Raw genomic sequence first — 18,274 nt, forward strand, 5'->3', positions numbered from 1 at the left:
CAGTTGATAGAGTTTGCTGGTAAAGGCTGACAATAGACAGGAAGGAGGGCAGCTCTGTAGTTTTCCAATCCTACAGCCACTTCCAAATTACCACACAGAGACTTATATTAATTGTAAATGATTGGTCAATAGCTCAGACTTGTTACTAGCTAACTCTTACACTTAAATTAACCCATTATTCTTATCTATGTCTAGCCACATGGCTTTGTACCTTTATTCAGTACAACATTCTCATCTTGCTTCTCTGCATTTGCTGGCAGCTTCCTGACTCTGCCCTTCCTTTCCCCAGCATTCTCCAAGTCTGGCTCTCACACTCAATCTCTTCCTTCCCAGCTGTCAGTCAAGCAGCTTTTTATTAGCCAGTGTGAGTAACACATAATCATAGTGTACAAAAAGATTGTTCCACAGAATTTCTTCCTTTTTTGTCTAAATAAAAAAGGAAGGTTATAACTTTGACATAATAAAATTATATACAATAAAAAAGTTACTAAGTAAAAATTGCTTATCTAGTCTATTTGTATTTGACAAAATTAGAGAAAATATTTTATTATCTATCATATCTTTGTGAGTACAAAGCTTTGTACCTAATTTACCTTTTATCATAACTAAGGAAAATTATAACTATCTAGTCTTCAATTCCATCAAAGACCCCAGAAAGGTGAAATGTTACCTAATGACAGGGGCATCTCACTGCCTGGACAGTCAACCAAAGTTCCTCCGTAATGTTTAGGGCATCTAACTCTGGCCTACAACCTAGCATATCTGACAGACTTTCCTGTAAAGCAGGGAATTCTGAAGTACTGTCCTACCTTGTCTTGGCAAAGTTTAGCAGTCCCACCTTTCTTGTGTCTTGCTGGTCCAGTTTGGACTATATAACGTCAGCAATTGAGACATGGGTAGTTTCTTTCCCTAATGACTAGCTTATGCCTCAGACAAAGCAAGTTCCATATGGAGTTTTGGGGTTTTTTTTTTTGATACCCATCATCTTCTCTGAAATAGATCGGTGCTTTCATGACCAGATGTGTCTCACTGTCATGAAAAGCTTTAGGTTATTAAACATATTAAATGTCTGTATGTCTTTAAAGTTTTTGAAGATCATATCTCTAAAGCTTTAGGTTATTAAACTTATTAAATGCTATATTAAGTAGGTCTTTAAAGTGTTTGAAGACCATATTGCTATCTAAACATATCTGTGTATGACCTTGAAAATATATCTAATATGCCTATAAGTTTGACCATTATAGATGACTATCAATCTGTATTTCTTAATTATACATTACATTTTTAAATGAGCTGCATAAACACAATACTTTAAATGAGAGTAGAAATATACATATGGTTTAACAAAACTAACTTTAAATTTGTATCAATCAACTAAATTTCATACTAATGTAAAATGTTTAAGAGTAATAGTTATTTTTGGATTAAAGCAGATTTAATAATCTACCCTTTTATCCTATCATTTCTCTATTCCTCCCTCATTTTCTTTTTAGAATGAGATCCCTGAATTTAATCTCCTTTGTTTAGCTTTTTTCCTGACCATTACCAATCCCCCTTAAATGATAATAAATATCCATAACCCATTTTTTGGGAATGTAGGCATAGTTTTCTAGACCACTTCCTGTTGATTGGGGGTGCTGGTAATCTTCAAGGGAACCTTGAGAAAATCAGTATAATTGTTAAGTCTTGGTTGTATTATTCTGTGAGGTTCAATCATCTCAATCAGCAGCCTGGAAGCTGTTCTGGATGCTGAATCACCTGGGCCATTGTTTTCACTGGTGTCTAATCCCCTTGTTCTGAAAATATGTAAACTTTTAAAGATAACATACATATCTGCATTAGTACAAGTATAGGTTGTGTATTGTATACAAGTCAGTTTGAAGATATTTTTTTGCTATGTGTTTGAGCAGGTAAAATATACATTACATGTCTTGTAGTTATTCTAGGTTTATTTCCTTATGTCTCTAGTCAGGATTTCAGGGCTCTTCCTCAGTCAAACCTGATTATCCATAACCCAGAGTGAATCCATAGCCTCTCATTTCCTGTGAACCTCTTCCCCAATTTAACACATCTTTTGACTTAAATTTTGAAGTCATGATATTTTTTAAATATATAGGTTGGTTGAATCTCGCAGTTTTCATAACCCAGTGTCTCTTAGCAGCCAAAAATTCAAAGACAACACAATAACATACATTTTCCAGACTCTCTGTATATTTCCTATCTTTTCATGGCTTATTGCATTTTTTTATTACTCTATTCTCTTTTTAAGGACTTTCTCTACATTTTTTCTTGTCTCTCCCAAGTCTATGTATATTTTTAAGCACACTGAAAACTGTTTAGAGGTTGTTTTGTTTTTTTTTTTTAAATCTGAATCTGTCTTTACTGCATATCTCTCTATATTTTTTAACCACATGATTATTTAAAGTGCTAAGCAGCATGGCTAGGATCAAAATGGTGGCTTTGGTAGCTGACTCTGCCCTGCTTGGCTTCCTAAGAGCCTAGCTTCATGGCAGAGGTACAGAGAGTCATACATACCACCACAACTCTGGGAAGTGTTGGGTACACACAGCCACCAAGTAGAGTGCAGCTTGCTGAACACAAACCCCATTCAAGTGCTGTGGTTGTTTTTTTTTTTTTTGGGGGGGGGGCCACAACCCAGCTCCCAAATAAATTCACACATGGAAGCTTATTCTTAATTATGAATGCCCGGCCTTTGCTTGGCTTAGTTTCTAGCCAGCTTTCCTTAACTTAAATTATCCTGACTACCTTTTGCCTCTGGGCTTTTCCCATTCTCTTACTTCTGTAAACCTACTCTTACTCCACACCTTGCTGTGTAGCTGGATGGCTGACCTCTAGTGTCTTCCTCCCTCTCTGGCTATTCCTTTTCAATTTCCTCTTTCCAGATTTCTCCTTCTATTTATACTCTCTGCCTGCCAGTCCCACCTATCCTTTCTCATGCCTTGCTGTTGGCCAGCTCTTTATTAGGCCATCAAGTGTTTTACATAGGCACAGTAACACAGCTTCACAGAGTTAAACAAATGCCACATGAACAAAAGTAACACACCTTAAAATAATATTCTACAACAAAGTGGTCCATAGCAGGACCTCCCAAAAGAGCCATCCCTGCTACCAGCAGGAACCAGGAAGCCACATCTTAAAGGAGCCATGCCTCTGCTTGCTGCTAGCAAACATAGCCTACCGATAAAAGGCAGTTACCAAGAAGACACGCTTGGCATTTTTGTGTGTTTAGAATCCTTTTTAAAGCTTTTTCAGTCTTTATGTGGATGTATGTGAACCTGAATGTTGGATGTCATATGTAGGCAGAGTTTTCCCATCCCAGCAGCTGCTTCCAAATTATGCTCAGTCAATAGCTCAGGCTTGTTACCAGCTAACTCTTACACTTAAATTAACCCATAATTCCTATCTGTGTCCAGCCATATGGCTTGGTACCTTTACTCAGTACAGCATTCTCATCTTGCTTTCTGCATTTGCTGATGACTCTCTGACTGTGCCCTTCCTCTTCCCATCTTTCTCCTAGTCTGGCTCTCACACTCAATCTTTTCCTGTCCAGCTATTGACCAAGCAGCTTTTTATTAGCCAATGAAAATAATACATATTCCTAGTGTACAAAAAGATTTCACATTTGTAAATAGGGCTAAAAGAACAGACTGGTGGTACCCAGAGGTGGGGAGCTGGAAGGCAGTGCTAATTCCAATCTCATATTTCCCATGCTCACTATATGACACAGTAGATATCATCTTCTGAGAGTTTCTGGGTAGTGTAGAAAGACCAAAGGTTTTATATTGGTGAATATTTAAAAATTATTGTATAAAGTAGATAAATGAATTGACTAAATTGACACAAAAGAAAGATAAGACTCAACAAAAAGTGAGTTATTGTCACCGATCATATCTGATTATGTTTCTAGATATTCAGGGTGTTTGTGACTTTCATTCTGAATAAGTGGTTTTGAGTCTTTTTCTGTGCAGTGTAGCATCTCTAAATATAAGTAAGAAACAATGGCCCAGTTATCCACCAGACATCTGATGTACCACTGATTCTGAAAAAAGCAATGAGCAACTCCCCAGGAAGGTGAATCAAAATTTAGAAACAGTTAAGTAAGGTGTTTGTGTGTATGTGTGTGTGTGTGTGTGTGTGTGTGTGTGTGTGTGTGTGTGTATGTATGTAGATATGTCAGTAGAAATGGAAATGTCATCATAATTCTGATTTGCCTTCCTGGGGAGGGTGAACTTTCTCCCAAGCACAGAATACACAAGTGATGAAATTCAATGAAAATTTAGGAATTTCTCTATAGATCCACACAGGTAATTTCCATATTTATTAACATTTCAGTCATACAAAATAATCTCCTCATACATAAATAAATAAATAAGTCATAGAGGTTGTTATTTAAGATACTTAGATGTATTCAATATTAAAGTATCAGTATTGGGCCAGGAAGATGGCCCAACAGGCAAAGGTGCTTGTCCTCAAACCTCATGATCTCAGTTTGATTTGTGGAAGCCTACATGGTGCAGAGTGAGAACTGACTCCAACAAGTTGTCCTTTGACTTTCACATGCATGCTATAGTAAACACACACACACACACACACACACACACACACACACACTACACACACACACACACACACACACTACACACACACACACACACACACACACACACACACACACACACAACCATTACTTTACTTTACCTAGAATGTGTTAAAAGCTTTATTATTTCAGAGAATTGATTCATTGAAATTGGTTTAGCATTCCATGTGGCATCTTACTTTTCTTCTCTCCCATTTTCTTGGTGCCTAAAAGCTATAGATGCATTTCTATCTCCCTGCACAAAAATAATAAAAAAGAAAGGAACATAGCTAGAAAATGCTCAGCATACATTTTATTGTTATTTATATTTGTCTAGAGAGGACTTCCTACTGCTTTAATCACTACCACAGATCATTATTTTAAACAAGGTGCCTATTTATTTAAATATGTATGCTCATGTCACGGAATTTGAGTGTGAAGTCATTTAATCAGTGCTTTACTGCAATTCTGTAATGCATCTTAAATAGGTAGAAGAGCATGTGCTGTTGTGATGGCTATCACTGAGAACCTAAGGGAACACACTGAGAAAAGGAATTATGATTTTAAGAAATGTCTGTCTCCGTGGTCATTAATTATCTTTTGACAGCTTCTGAAGAGTATACAACAGAAACATGGTGTAGGCTTTTGGTATATGACATTACAAATCAGCCCTAACAAGTTTAGAGCCCAATCTATAATTTTTATGCATAGAAATTTAAACAAAAGATGGTATCAATTGAAGTTTTAAGGAGCCTGCCTCTGAGTTTACATGTTAAAAAATTGTGAATGTCTTGGAAACATTTTCTTAGAAATTTTTGGATAAGTTTTATTTTGCTAGTGTGTTAATGATGGCTTTGATAAAATGAATTAAGGGGAAAAAAACAGATAATTTACTGATGTATATCTGTGTCTGAGGCATTCCTGACTAATTCCACATGCACTGGCAATATGAAGTAGGCAATTTGTTTGACTCTATTGGGGCAAGATTTGCAATAAGATATGCAAAATTCAAATAAGCTTGTCTATAAGAAGTCTCTGCAGTATTTTCAGTTTATATAAAGAGGCTTAAGATGATGCCCGAGGTATCATTTTTTTCTCCCTCAAGGCAAACTGAAATGCCACAAATCAAATTGTTTTCACACTATTAATGTATTCTTCTCTCTTTCAATTTTTCAGAGAGCTGACATTGGGATTTCTGCTTTAACTATTACTCCAGACAGAGAGAATGTTGTGGATTTTACAACACGTTACATGGACTACTCAGTGGGGGTCCTACTTCGAAGGGCAGAAAAGACAGTGGATATGTTTGCCTGTCTTGCACCATTTGATCTGTCTCTGTGGGCCTGCATTGCTGGCACAGTCCTTCTTGTGGGACTACTGGTCTACCTCTTGAACTGGCTTAATCCCCCACGATTGCAAATGGGATCAATGACATCTACTACACTCTACAACTCTATGTGGTTTGTGTATGGATCCTTTGTTCAGCAAGGTAAGGAGAAAGAGTGCATTTTACTAATATGAAGGTAGGGAAATGATGATTCAAGTATTCAGTAAGATGATTTTGTATATAGCATCAATAAGAGCTCTTCCGGATCCTCACAGCAGTGCTCAGAAGATAACATCTCCTACTGTCTTTTAGTGGATCTCAGGCTCAGCAGACTTCCAACAATAATGGCTGTTTATCTTTTGATGTAAATTCAGTTTCATCAGCAAAGGCAAGGCTGAATGTCCGTGGTAAGATTCACAGGGTACCTCAAGGTCAGTTTTTCCTCTCAAACTCTGACTTCCTGAGAAATAGCTTTCCTGGCATGAAACTACTTACTACAAGAGAAAATACTGTTCAATTATTTACATGTATAACAGAGTTAGGACGTGTTCTTTGTTCAAATGTATTTTCTTTTCTCCAAATATTCATTAGCAGTACAAAGAAATTGCTTAATATAAGCCCATAATAGGAAATTTTATGATTAATGGTTCCTTTTAATATATAATCTTTACCAATGAATTTAACTTATGACTTTATTATTTCCAGAAGAATGTTTTTACTTTGTTATCTATACCCAGTCTACTCTCTTCTTTACAGATCCCTAATTAACTATATGATTCCCCTGTTTCAAAACAGTATATCTTTTGCATGATCTATCTGAGTCTACTGCTAATGTAGAAAATTGAAGAACAAGGATTGACAATCAGGCAAATTCAACACAGGCGATGAAACCAAGAACGACATGTGAGAATTAACTCATAACTGAGTAGAAAATGAGTATAGAGAGCAATGGAGAGTCAGGAGATTGGTGTTATTGATTTAATGGAACCAGTGAAACTTGACTAATAACATAGGAGTTGATAGTGAAAAAAAAGGAGAAAAAGACTTACAAAATCTTTTCAGTGGTGGCTGGCAGTAACCACTAGAATGATTCAAAGGAAAAATCAGAAGTGTAGTGGCATACATACCTTGAATATTTAATCAACTGGATTTGGTTGGTTGTGTTAATTCTGTTGAAGAAGAAAAATTAATGTCAACCTTATTTTTGAAGCAAAGTCTTGTTTTGGTTATTTAGTATCTCAAGCCTCTGCTGACAACTTAGTCCAGAGATTGAAATAGCTTGTTCATCCCACTCACAAGTCAACTTCCATGGTTGATTTCAGCTGTTGGTTGTTAGAGGAGGCCTGTAGTCCTCAGGTTTCTTTTTTTAAGCCTCTCTACACTTCTGTCTGCCTGGTACATTTGGTTTTTCTCATAATATCATGGTTGGTTTTGCCAAAGAAAGAATCACACAAATTGGAAAATTCTGTGGTATCTCTTGTTGAGTTCTTCCTTGAGGCAATTTCTTGAATAGGCTTGACACAGGAATTTTTATGGGAATTAAAATTATGGAGTTTTAAAATAGATTAAACTGTACTAACATAAATATTTGTTAAATAAAAATTAAATATGGCTTGGCTATGGATAGGCTATTGGCAAGGCAGTGGATGAAATGGTAAGCTCTGGGATAACCAAAAAACAAATACAAGGATCATTAAGAGTGAAATAAAGAACAAGAGTAGAAAATTTGAGCAGGAGAAATTAGCAGAAGTCTTGATGAGATTATGAACAACAGTGGAAATATCAGAATGAGTAGCTTTGATGAATATTCATAAAATTGGACATCTGAAACTAATTTTTAAAAATTAAATAGTAGAATAATAGTCACCAGTATGTATTTTCACATTTCTGAAGTTAAAAGTTGGTGAAAGGCCCCAAAGTAGATCAATAAAGGTGAAATAAACCTTCTGTAACAACTTACAGATTCAATTGCAGAAGATGTAAATGAGCTACATATCAAAGTTAGTTGTCAATCCTGAAGAAGAATGGCCAGCCGATGGCAGACATGAACAGCACTAAAAGAAAGAAGAGGTCACCTAGCTGTGTGGTTAACTTGTTTCATCACATCTCCTCCTTTTCCATTAGTGTTGTCTGTGCACAGTTTCACCAACCATGGAACATGCCAGTAACACACACTCTGCACTAGCCACCCTTGCCCTTCTCAGTTGTCTGTTGAAATATTCACTAGACCACCCTCTGGAAAGGCAAGACATAACAGAAACTCCACCACGCCAAACACATTTGAATTCTTTTACATAAACCTTAAACCTCTTCTTTTCCAAAATAGGTCACCAACCACCTACAGATACAGAGAAATCTTAACCACACCCAGATTCTTCCTCTTTTTCTACCCCCTGTTCACCAATTTATCAATTTTTCCTCAAATATCTTAGAGGTGGAAGGGTTTTTTGTTGTTGTTGTTGTTGTTGTTTTTTTCACATGGAGAGATTAGACCAACTTCATTTCTTCCCTGAAGTATCTGAGCCTTTTAACAGCTCTTCCTTTTTCTGACATTCCCATGAAATTAACTGATACACACACAGGTGTGTGTGTGTGTGTGTGTGTGTGTGTGTGTGTGTGTGTGTGTGTGTGTGTGTGTGAATTAAGTATATATAAAAGCTGACCACAACATTTCCCTTCTTCGCGTGCTTCCTTAACTTCTCAGTAACCTCTGACTACAGATCTGAGCCCTTTATGGTCTGGCTAATATTCCAGCTCTGAGTGCCATCCAGGGATCAGTTCTTATCAACTGACACTGAGACATCACAGTAAATGGACAGTTACTCTAAACCTTTTGCTGAGGTGAGCCTGGCTGCTGCTTCTCTGCCTTTGTTGCTATTTTTGCAAATCCTGAAGTACTTCTGATGTTATCCTGTCCAGTATTCACTCCCATCCTCTGCTCGGACTTGGCAAGCTCCAGCTCACCCTTCAAGTCTTACCTTGGTGTCCCCACCTTCAAGAAACTTTTTCAGGCTAAGGCGCCATCTCATATGCTTTTTAAGACAGACGTATTTCAGTATTTACGAGTATATGCAAAGCAAATACCTTTCTTTCCTCTTCTATTTATCATCAGGTATTTCTTCTGCTTTTAGATAAAATTTATTATAAAAATTGCAAAGGAATAAAAATAACATACACCAAAACTAACCAGACTCAAAGTATATACAACTAAATGAACTTATGTACAGTTAAAAATTGCATTTCAAAATAGAGTATTATTTTAAGTGCAGAATAATACTCTATTTACTTCCTTAGTCCCTTTGCCCACAATTGAGTGTCTTTTCCATATGAAGTGATTAATAAATATGCACTGAAAAGTCAATAGATGAACATAAGCTCAATATTTTCATGATGAATCATGGAGTTATCAGCAATTCTGTACATATAAGTTTGCAATCTGAAAACAAATTCACTGAAATTGTCCCCAGTGACCCCAAATCATCAAGCCAAAGAAGTTATGTGTACTGTGTGCGATGTACCCATCACTGAGTTGTTTATTTTGTAAACAAACAAAACAAAACAAAACACCTAAATAAGATCTCCTGTGTTGTAGAGTTAATTTTGAGAATATTTACAAGTTTGCATTAGCTTTCTGAATTCTTTCTTCAAGTGACAAAAATTCAAGTTAAGTTTTGGAGCAAAAGCAAACAAAAAGAAAAGAGCTACCTGAATGGTCATCATGATTTTCTAGTTCTGTAACAATGCAGGGGATATCAACCGTGACACATACATTAAGCATGTCTCTATCACAACTTCTTTGTGAAATGTTCCCCACAGCCTGTAGGTTGGCTGTAAATTGACATGAATTTATAACGAAGGATAATGCTGAACTGTATGCAATTAACCAGCAGCCTTGAGAAACTGCAGTCTGTTCACTGGCTAACAATGCAAAGGCGAAGCCATTATAAGGTACTGAGGTAATTGTTCTGCTCTGATTAAAAGTAAATAAAAGGTCCATAAACTCTATGAAAAGAGAATCAATGGGCAGCACCATCCATGAATAAGCAATGGATTTGGAGTTACTAATAATTTCTGATGAAAATACAGTCTCTTCAGAGGAAGCACAGCTGTTATTTCAAAATTAAATATTTATTAAGACACTATTCTAGATTGAAAAGGGGTGAGCAGGCATTTTATGTTTTAGTGTTCTGAAAAGGAGTTCATGAAGAGCTACAAGCAGAAAAATGTTAAATATATCTGAGTTGTTTACTATTCCTTATTTTTTAAAAAATCAGTGATTTCACAACATTCTGGGAAAAAAAACAGCTTTGGGAATTCAACTGTGTAAAAGCAATATGGTCCATTACAGAGATAAACTCAGTACATCTGTGTGGCTAGAACATTAGAGCTTGTGAATTAGGTTGTTAAATGCAAGAATGAGAGACCAATTTAATACATTTTGTTGTCATTTTATCATCCCTCATCACCACATCTACATATCTGTCCTTGAATTCAGCATATTATAAACATTGCAGTCTGAGTTTCAAAGGTCCTCTAACATGTTCATTGGCAGTGACTCTAATGCCACCAAAGCTCAATTGACTGGCTCACAAATCTAGTTCCATGTAACTTGTTTGCTGTTTATAAACAAAATAGAAAGGGGAATCTTGATTTGTTCTTCTATGCGTTTATCTGATTTTAAGAACCGTCAGTGCTTATAGCTATGCATAAATCTATCAGCTAGCATCCTTTACATAGTAACAGTGTCCCAGAAAGAGTAGGACCAGAAAGAATAACAGGGAACATGTTTAATATGTTTTTGCCATGTCCAACCTAGACATTTGAATATGGTGATAAGAAAAAAAACCTAATATTTGTTTTTATTTATTCTTTGAGAATTTCATACAATATATATTTATCATATTCTTCCTCATTCTACAACTCCTCCCAGATACACTCCCCTGCATACACACAACTACATGTTCTTTCTCATTTTTCTTAAAAGACACTGGAGTCCAAGTTTTGTTGGCCAGTTACTCCTGAGCATGGGTCCTGTCCTGGAGTGTGGCTGATACTTCCATTGTCACTTGAGTGAAGAACACTGACTTTTCTCATCTCACCAGCTATTATTTGTAAAGAGCATTTCAGCTAGAGGTGGAACGCTGTTACCACTTCCTCCTCTGTTCTGGAATTCCCTCTGCTTCTGCTTATCAGAGTCTCTGTGAGTTCATACCTGTGTCTCCCTAGTGTACCTGGGAAATGCTGTTTCCTTAAAATCATCCACTGCCCCTGGCTCTTCAAATCTTTCCAGCCCCTCTTCCCCATAGAACCCTGAGCCTTTAAGGCAGTGGTTCGCAACCTATAGATTGTGATTCCTTTGGGGGTTGAATGACCCTTTCACAGGGGTTGTGTTAGACCATCCTGCATATGAGACATTTGCATTACAATTCAAAAATAACAGTAGCAAAATTACATTTATGAAGTAGCAACAAAAAATCATTTTATGGTTGGGGTTCACCACAACATGAAGAACTATATTAAAGAGTCTCAGCATTAGGAAGGTTGAAAACAACTGGTTTAAATGAAGGGATGATAGAGACATCCTATCCATGGCTGAAAACTTCAAAAATCTCTCTCACTCTCTGCATATTGAAGGACATATAGTATTTGTAAGTGTGTTCTATGCCATGTCAATGTTTCTTAATAAATTGGTACCCAGAAAAAAGCATTTCCAATTATAGGATCAAATAAAGTTATTGAAAACAGAAAAGAAGGAAAACTCTTTTGTTAGTTTTAGGGATCAAACAGGTATACAAATGCGAGCACTGAATAGAAAAAGGGCCTGTAGGAAAGCTAAAAATAACTCCATGCTTCCGCATAAGAGTTAACATGAGAGGCAACCCACTGGCTTTTAAATCTTGGAATAATTTTTGAAGGCAATAAAGTTCTTCCCACTGCCAGATTAGTTTTATTGTTACAGAGAATCACAGCAATATCAATTCCACAGAAGTGTCAATCTTCTCTACTGAGTCAGGAAACACAAGAGATGAGTGAGCCTCCATGCCTTTAAGACTTCAGATAGAATAACTCAGAAGACCACTACTGTAATAATGGAGAGCTCAAACACAAAATCCCAAAGGACTGGGGTCTTAGAATGCAATAGTTAAGTCACCCTTTTGTGGTTGTATCTGATACTTCACATTTAATTTGAATATAACAGAAATGATATCGGCTAACTCAGTTGTTTACTGACGGTAATAAGCACAGGGCAGTAATTCCCAATGACAGTTAGCTGGGCTATAAAGACAGATTTCTCCACATAGTCTATTCATACAGGGAGTAACTCAAAGGGCTGTCTGTAATTTTATTTATATTCAAACAACCTCTCTGTTGTTGCTAATTATGATGGACATTCCTTAACCAAGAGAGTGGGTGTCAAGCACTCTGAGAGCTGCCATAGCCACTCCAGAATCTCCCCATGAGGCTTTAGAACATGACAGTGTGATCACGGTCATTCTGGTAACAGCAGAATTTTCTGCCACTAAAGCAAATTCATACGTCTTTGCACTGAAAAAGAGAGTTCAGATAATAAGGATGGTGACTACAGAATTGCAAGGGTGAAATGTGAATGCGCTAGTTTAGTTCCCCAGGGGTCTTAATGAGCTAAGCAATGAATCCATGAACCACAAGTATGCAACACGCTCTTGAACATAGTTTCTCTTCCTGCCAACCCTGCTGATTAAGCCAGAAAACCCTTCCCATGCTGAACTGGCTATTTAATGGGTAAAAGTAATCAAAAAATATAAAGCACAAATCACCCTCTCTATAGAGAGTATGAAAGGATACAAACTATTTTCCTGACTCTTACAAACTCCACATGAAGATATTCCATATTGAAAAGTACTATTACCATTGAACAAGACAAAGAAGTAGCTTCTCATGAAAACATTTAATGAATTGAAAGGTGATTTTTAACAAATATATCTTTAAGTCTAAATTTAATGAAGGAAAGGGTCGTTGTCATAGGTCATTTAAAATAGCTTTCCCTAGCATATAAATTGTCCATGGATTTTAGAGATGCATATGACGATGCATCTTCACCACAGCTTAGGAAAGAAGTATAGAAATGTATATTGCTGAAATGATTTATTCTAGAATTGGTTTAATATTGGTTAACGGTAAATAATTGGGCTTGAGGGACTACAGATCATGGTAAAAAAGAGCAGCTTAGAATATAAATTTGGAAATTCAGTTTTAGATTGATATCCATAAAAGCTGTATCCATTTCCCCCTCTCATCAATGAATACATAGTTAGATGTATAATACTGATGACTGTGGTCCTTAAAGTATTAGACCTTCTTCAGGAAGCATCTACTTAGGCCATGACCTTCAAAATCCAATCAAATATTTGAAAACCTAAGACTGGACATTTAGCATATTTCATCTTTGTATCCTTACAATGAAATTGTAATGCACCAAATACAATAGGATGGACTCTGACTGACAGCTTAAAAATTGGAAAGGTAATAATGACCTGGAGACATTTTTGTTGTTGTCTAAGATTTATTTATTTATTTTTATTTTATATGTGTGGGGATTTTTGCCTGAATGTATGTACATGCACCAGGTGTATGTATGGTGCTTGTAGAGGCCAGAAGGGGATGTCAGGACCTCTGGAACTGAAGTTACAAAAGGTTGTGAGCTACCATGTGGGAACTGAACCTAGGGCCTCTAGAAGTGCAGAAAGTGCTCTTAACTGCTGAGACAGTTCTCCAGCCCTGTGAAACGTTTTATCTAAAACTCTTGAATGTGATATAAATACACACACACACACACACACACACACACACACACACACACACACACACACACACTACAAGGCATAAAAATTCCAATGTATAAGAGGCAGTACAAATTCACATTATATACCTTGTCATATGTATCATCATATATATCACTGTCTGACATTTGTAAATTACATGTCTCTCTCTCTCTCTCTCTCTCTCTCTCTCTCTCTCTCTCTCTCTCTCTCTCTTTCCCTCTTTTGAGAGCTAATGGTCAAAGAGAGCCTTATACTTGCTAAGCAAACATTGCACCACTGAGATAAATCCCCAACTTTTATTAACTATTTCCTTAATGGCAATTTGTGTATTTCTTGTGTCTGTGTCCTCGTGTCTTCAAAATTTAACAGGAGACTAAGTATGACTGCTATTTCTTCTCTATAGACACATGAAATTGCTCCTTGATTTGTGGCCATGTACCAAATTTATAGATTTTCTCACTGTTTACATCTCTTAGCCTCCAAGTTAATCTGTTTGGGACTGGCACACAGCCTGTTGTGTCTACTTCAGTTTTTTTTTCTAACCATTAACATTTATATCCATTATCCAAGTTCAACTTCTGCATGTCCTGAAAGCATTTCTTCTGCCTTTCCTAATTTAAATTCTACCTTCTTCAGGAAGCATCTACTTAGATATTCAACATGAATTACTTATTCAGTCACAAAAGTAAATAGAACAACCTATTTGTCTTCATGGATCTCAGAATGTACAATGAAACAAGCTAATAAGCACACAGCGCCACCATGGCACCATAGCCATTATGCGTGGGAGAGTGTGAGGTGCTATTGAAATAATAGGACTTCTCCTTGTAATTAAATAATCTGTACACATGAAGAGTTGTTGATGATATTCTACTAGAACTTGAATCCTTTCAAGAATCCCTACAGTATCGTCCTTCTTTTAAAGCACAAAGTGATTTTACTGTATTAACCAGGATTCTCTGCAAGCAGCACAGCTCTGTTCTATTATTTTATTGTTCAAAGAGTTAAGGCCATTTAGTCCTTCAACTTCTGCCTTACATCACCACCCGAGGAGTGTTATGCTCCAGAAATGCATTGCCTGGAGTGTGCCACTGCTTAATAAATCACTCCATCTTGTTTATCTTTCTCTTGACATATATCTAGCAGCAGGAACCATTATCCAGTGCCAATGTTAAGTTCTATTGACATTTGCTCTTAATTAACGACACCATTGCCCCAAAGTTCTGATAACAAATTTAAGACTCTATGTCTTGCACAGAATGAATATTAAAAATTTTAATACATGAATTGACATACATAGTTTGAAATAAGTGAAATGTCTTTGCTACATTTCTAGAAGACTGGATTATTCTACTGCATAAACATCAAATGATTCATATTTTCTATCACTTTCATATATTAATTAGGCATCTTGGTGATTGTATGTAACAAGCAATGTGTATGCTAAATAGATACTAAAGAGCTCAAATGCTTCAGAAAAAAAAATGTGGTTCAGAATGAGGGTACTTGAAATCTTATGTTATATGGTTTCCACTTCCATTGAATCCTTTTGAAAATCTGATATTGAGCAAAATGCTGAAGCACAGGCAGGGAGACACTAAGTAGATTCATAGAGCACTCATAGTCAGACATAGATACAAAGGAGCCACACAAAGAAGCCAGAACAGTCTGGGGACAGATGAGACCAGGGAGGTTCATGTATGGATGTTGTTGGTCTTAGTAGACTTTGGGTTTCATCCTGGGAAAAACAATGAGTCACAGAATTGTTTTTTAGACAAAGCACACGAACTTTTCTGTTTCTACTGCATTCAAATCCTCCAGCACATGGGGAAATTTAACACTTGTTTGAAATGTAAACTTAAATATAAACAAGTTATGCTTATATTATATATATATATATATATATATATGTATTTCTATTAAAGGAGATTTGTGTTGGTCATAACATACACTTATATAAATTATACTTTTAAAACTTCTAGCTCAAGATTCACCGATACTCTTTTCCACTGTAAGGGCCAGGCAACTGTTACCTATGTCTGACAATGTATGAACAGCCAGTTGAAAGCTGCCTATTGCCAGGGGGCCCCTTAAGCAGACCATTACCCACAGTGGGACACCTTGCACAGTCTCGATGCAGGGGAGGGGCTTGGACCTGCCTCAACTGAATGTACCAGGCTTTGCTGACTCCCCATGGGAGGAGTGCTGTGGGATGGTCTGTATGTCAAATGTGTTGCTGATTGGTCAATGAATAAATCACTGATTGGCCCGTGGCCAGGCAGGAAGGGTAGGCGGGACAAGGAGGAGAATAGAGCGGGGAAGTGGAAGGCTGAGTGAGGAGACACTGCCAGCCGCCATCAGGACAAGGAAGATGTAAAGTACCGGTAAGCCACAAGCCACGTGGCAAGGTATAGATTAATAAAAATGGATTAATTTAAGCTATAAGAACAGTTAACAAGAAGCCTGCCACGGCCATACAGTTTGTAACCAATATAAGTCTCTGTGTTTACTTGATCGGGTTTGAGCAGCTTGGGACTGGCGGGTGAGAGAGATTTGCCCTGACTGTGGGCCAGGCAGGAAAACTCTAGTAACAGAGGAGTGAATTGGGGGGGTGAGTTGGATGAAGGAGGCTGGGAGGCGGCTGAGGAGGAGGGAAGAAAGGGGATCTGTGGTTGGTATGTAAAATGAATACAATTTTCTTAACAAAGAAAAAAAAAAAGAAAGCTGCCTATTACTTCAACTTTTATTTTTAATAATCACATGTTAATAAGATTTATTGTGGGCCAGGCTGTGGTGGCACATGCCTTTAATCCCAGTACTCGGGAGGCAGAATTAGGCGGGTCTCTGTGAGTTCGAGGTCAGCCTGGTCTACAGAGGGAGATCCAGGACAGGCACCAAAGCTACACAGAGAAACCCTGTCTCAGAAAAACAAACAAACAAACAAAAAGATTCATGTGATAGTTCCATCTATGAACACAGTGCACATTGATCATGTCCATCTATACCCTTCTTTCAGCCCCACCCCCACAGGCATCCTTTCCAGTCCACAGCAGTTACTGCAATTTTCCAGACAACCCTCTCTTTTTATTTTACTTAAGATTTATTTTGTTCTTTAAGTATCCTAACTAGAAAGAACATGGGAAACTCTTCACTATTACTTCACTAACTTTATGAATCCGAATGTCATGATTGTAGTTTGTTGCTAGAGTTTTCCTGCCTGGCCCACAATCAGGACAAATCTCTCTCACCCGCCAGTCCCAAGCCGCTCAAACACGATCAAGTAAACACAGAGACTTATATTGGTTACAAACTGTATGGCTGTGGCAGGCTTCTTGCTAACTGTTCTTACAGCTTAAATTAATCCATTTCTATTAATCTATACCTTGCCACGTGGCTTGTGGCTTACCGGTACTTTACATCTTCCTTGTCCTGATGGCGGCTGGCAGTGTCTCCCTGACCCAGCCTTCCACTTCCCTGCCTATTCTCCTCCCTCTCCCGCCTATACTTCCTGCCTGGCCACGGGCCAATCAGTGATTTATTTATTGACCAATCAGCAACACATTTGACATACAGACCATCCCACAGCAGTAGTTGTTTTGAATCTAAATAATACTCGATTAATTTATACTCAATTAACATATACCAAATTTCTACTACCCATTCATATGGATATCGAAGACTAGGCTGGTTCCATGACTTGACTATTGAGAACAGTACCAGGCAAAGCATGAATAAGTGGGTTCATTTCCTTTTTATATGTTAAGAGTAGGATAGCTGGAGCATCTGCTTTCAGTCTTTGTTAGAACCCCTCACCCTGTTTTTAGTTGTGGGCACGCTAACACACTTCCTAGTTAACAGGAAAGGAATCCTTTCTCTCTGTATCCTCAATAGTGCTTGCTCCTTTTCTTTTTGTAATATCCGTTTTAACTGGAATGAGATGGTATTTCATTGTAGTTTTAATCTGCATTTCATTGGTGGCTAATAACACTGGACATTTTCCATGTGTATTTTGGGTCACTTAATATTTATTTTCTCAGAAGTATCTATTGAAAGGAAAAGTACCTTTAAATTGGATTTTTAATGTTTGTTTTGTTGAGTTTTCTTATTTTAACTTCAGGCCATATGAATACCCAACAAATATTTTCTCTCAGTCTGTAAGTTCTCTCATCTTTATATTGGTTGCTTCAGATACATGGTTTATTTATGAGTTCTTTATTCAATTTTACTGAATATTCAGCTTTACTGGTCTATGCATCTGTTTATACAGTAATACAATGCTGTTTTCATGAACATGGTTCTGTAACACATCTTGATATTAATACCTATGTCAAGACTAATGTTAAGATTTGAGTTGTGTGACAGAAATATCTTGAGGGAAGAACATTTATTTTGATTGTAGTTTCAGAACTGAAGGTCCATTATGGTGCAGAAGACTTGGCATACTAAACTAGGTACCCTTCCCCTTTCATCTCCAGGAAGCAGGGAAAAACAAAAGGATAAGACAAGACACTTCCCAAGGACATACCCTTAGTGATATACCTCCTCTAA

The 18,274-nt window shown here is 37.1% G+C and overlaps 1 protein-coding gene across 3 annotated transcripts in view; it reads left to right on the forward strand.

The window, feature by feature from the left end:
- Grid2 (glutamate ionotropic receptor delta type subunit 2) overlaps positions 1–18,274 on the forward strand; it is a 1,427,031-nt gene that overhangs the window by 1,098,776 nt on the left and 309,981 nt on the right. For all 3 annotated transcript variants that reach the window (XM_052719853.1, XM_052719854.1, XM_052719852.1), the window contains exon 11: positions 5,774–6,086. In XM_052719853.1, the coding sequence (XP_052575813.1) occupies positions 5,774–6,086 (313 nt within the window). The remainder of the gene's footprint in view (positions 1–5,773; positions 6,087–18,274) is intronic.

This window comes from Peromyscus californicus, unplaced genomic scaffold (genome assembly GCF_007827085.1).
Source record: "Peromyscus californicus insignis strain IS unplaced genomic scaffold, ASM782708v3 Scaffold_6__1_contigs__length_162567912, whole genome shotgun sequence".
NCBI classification, from domain to species: domain Eukaryota; kingdom Metazoa; phylum Chordata; class Mammalia; order Rodentia; family Cricetidae; genus Peromyscus; species Peromyscus californicus.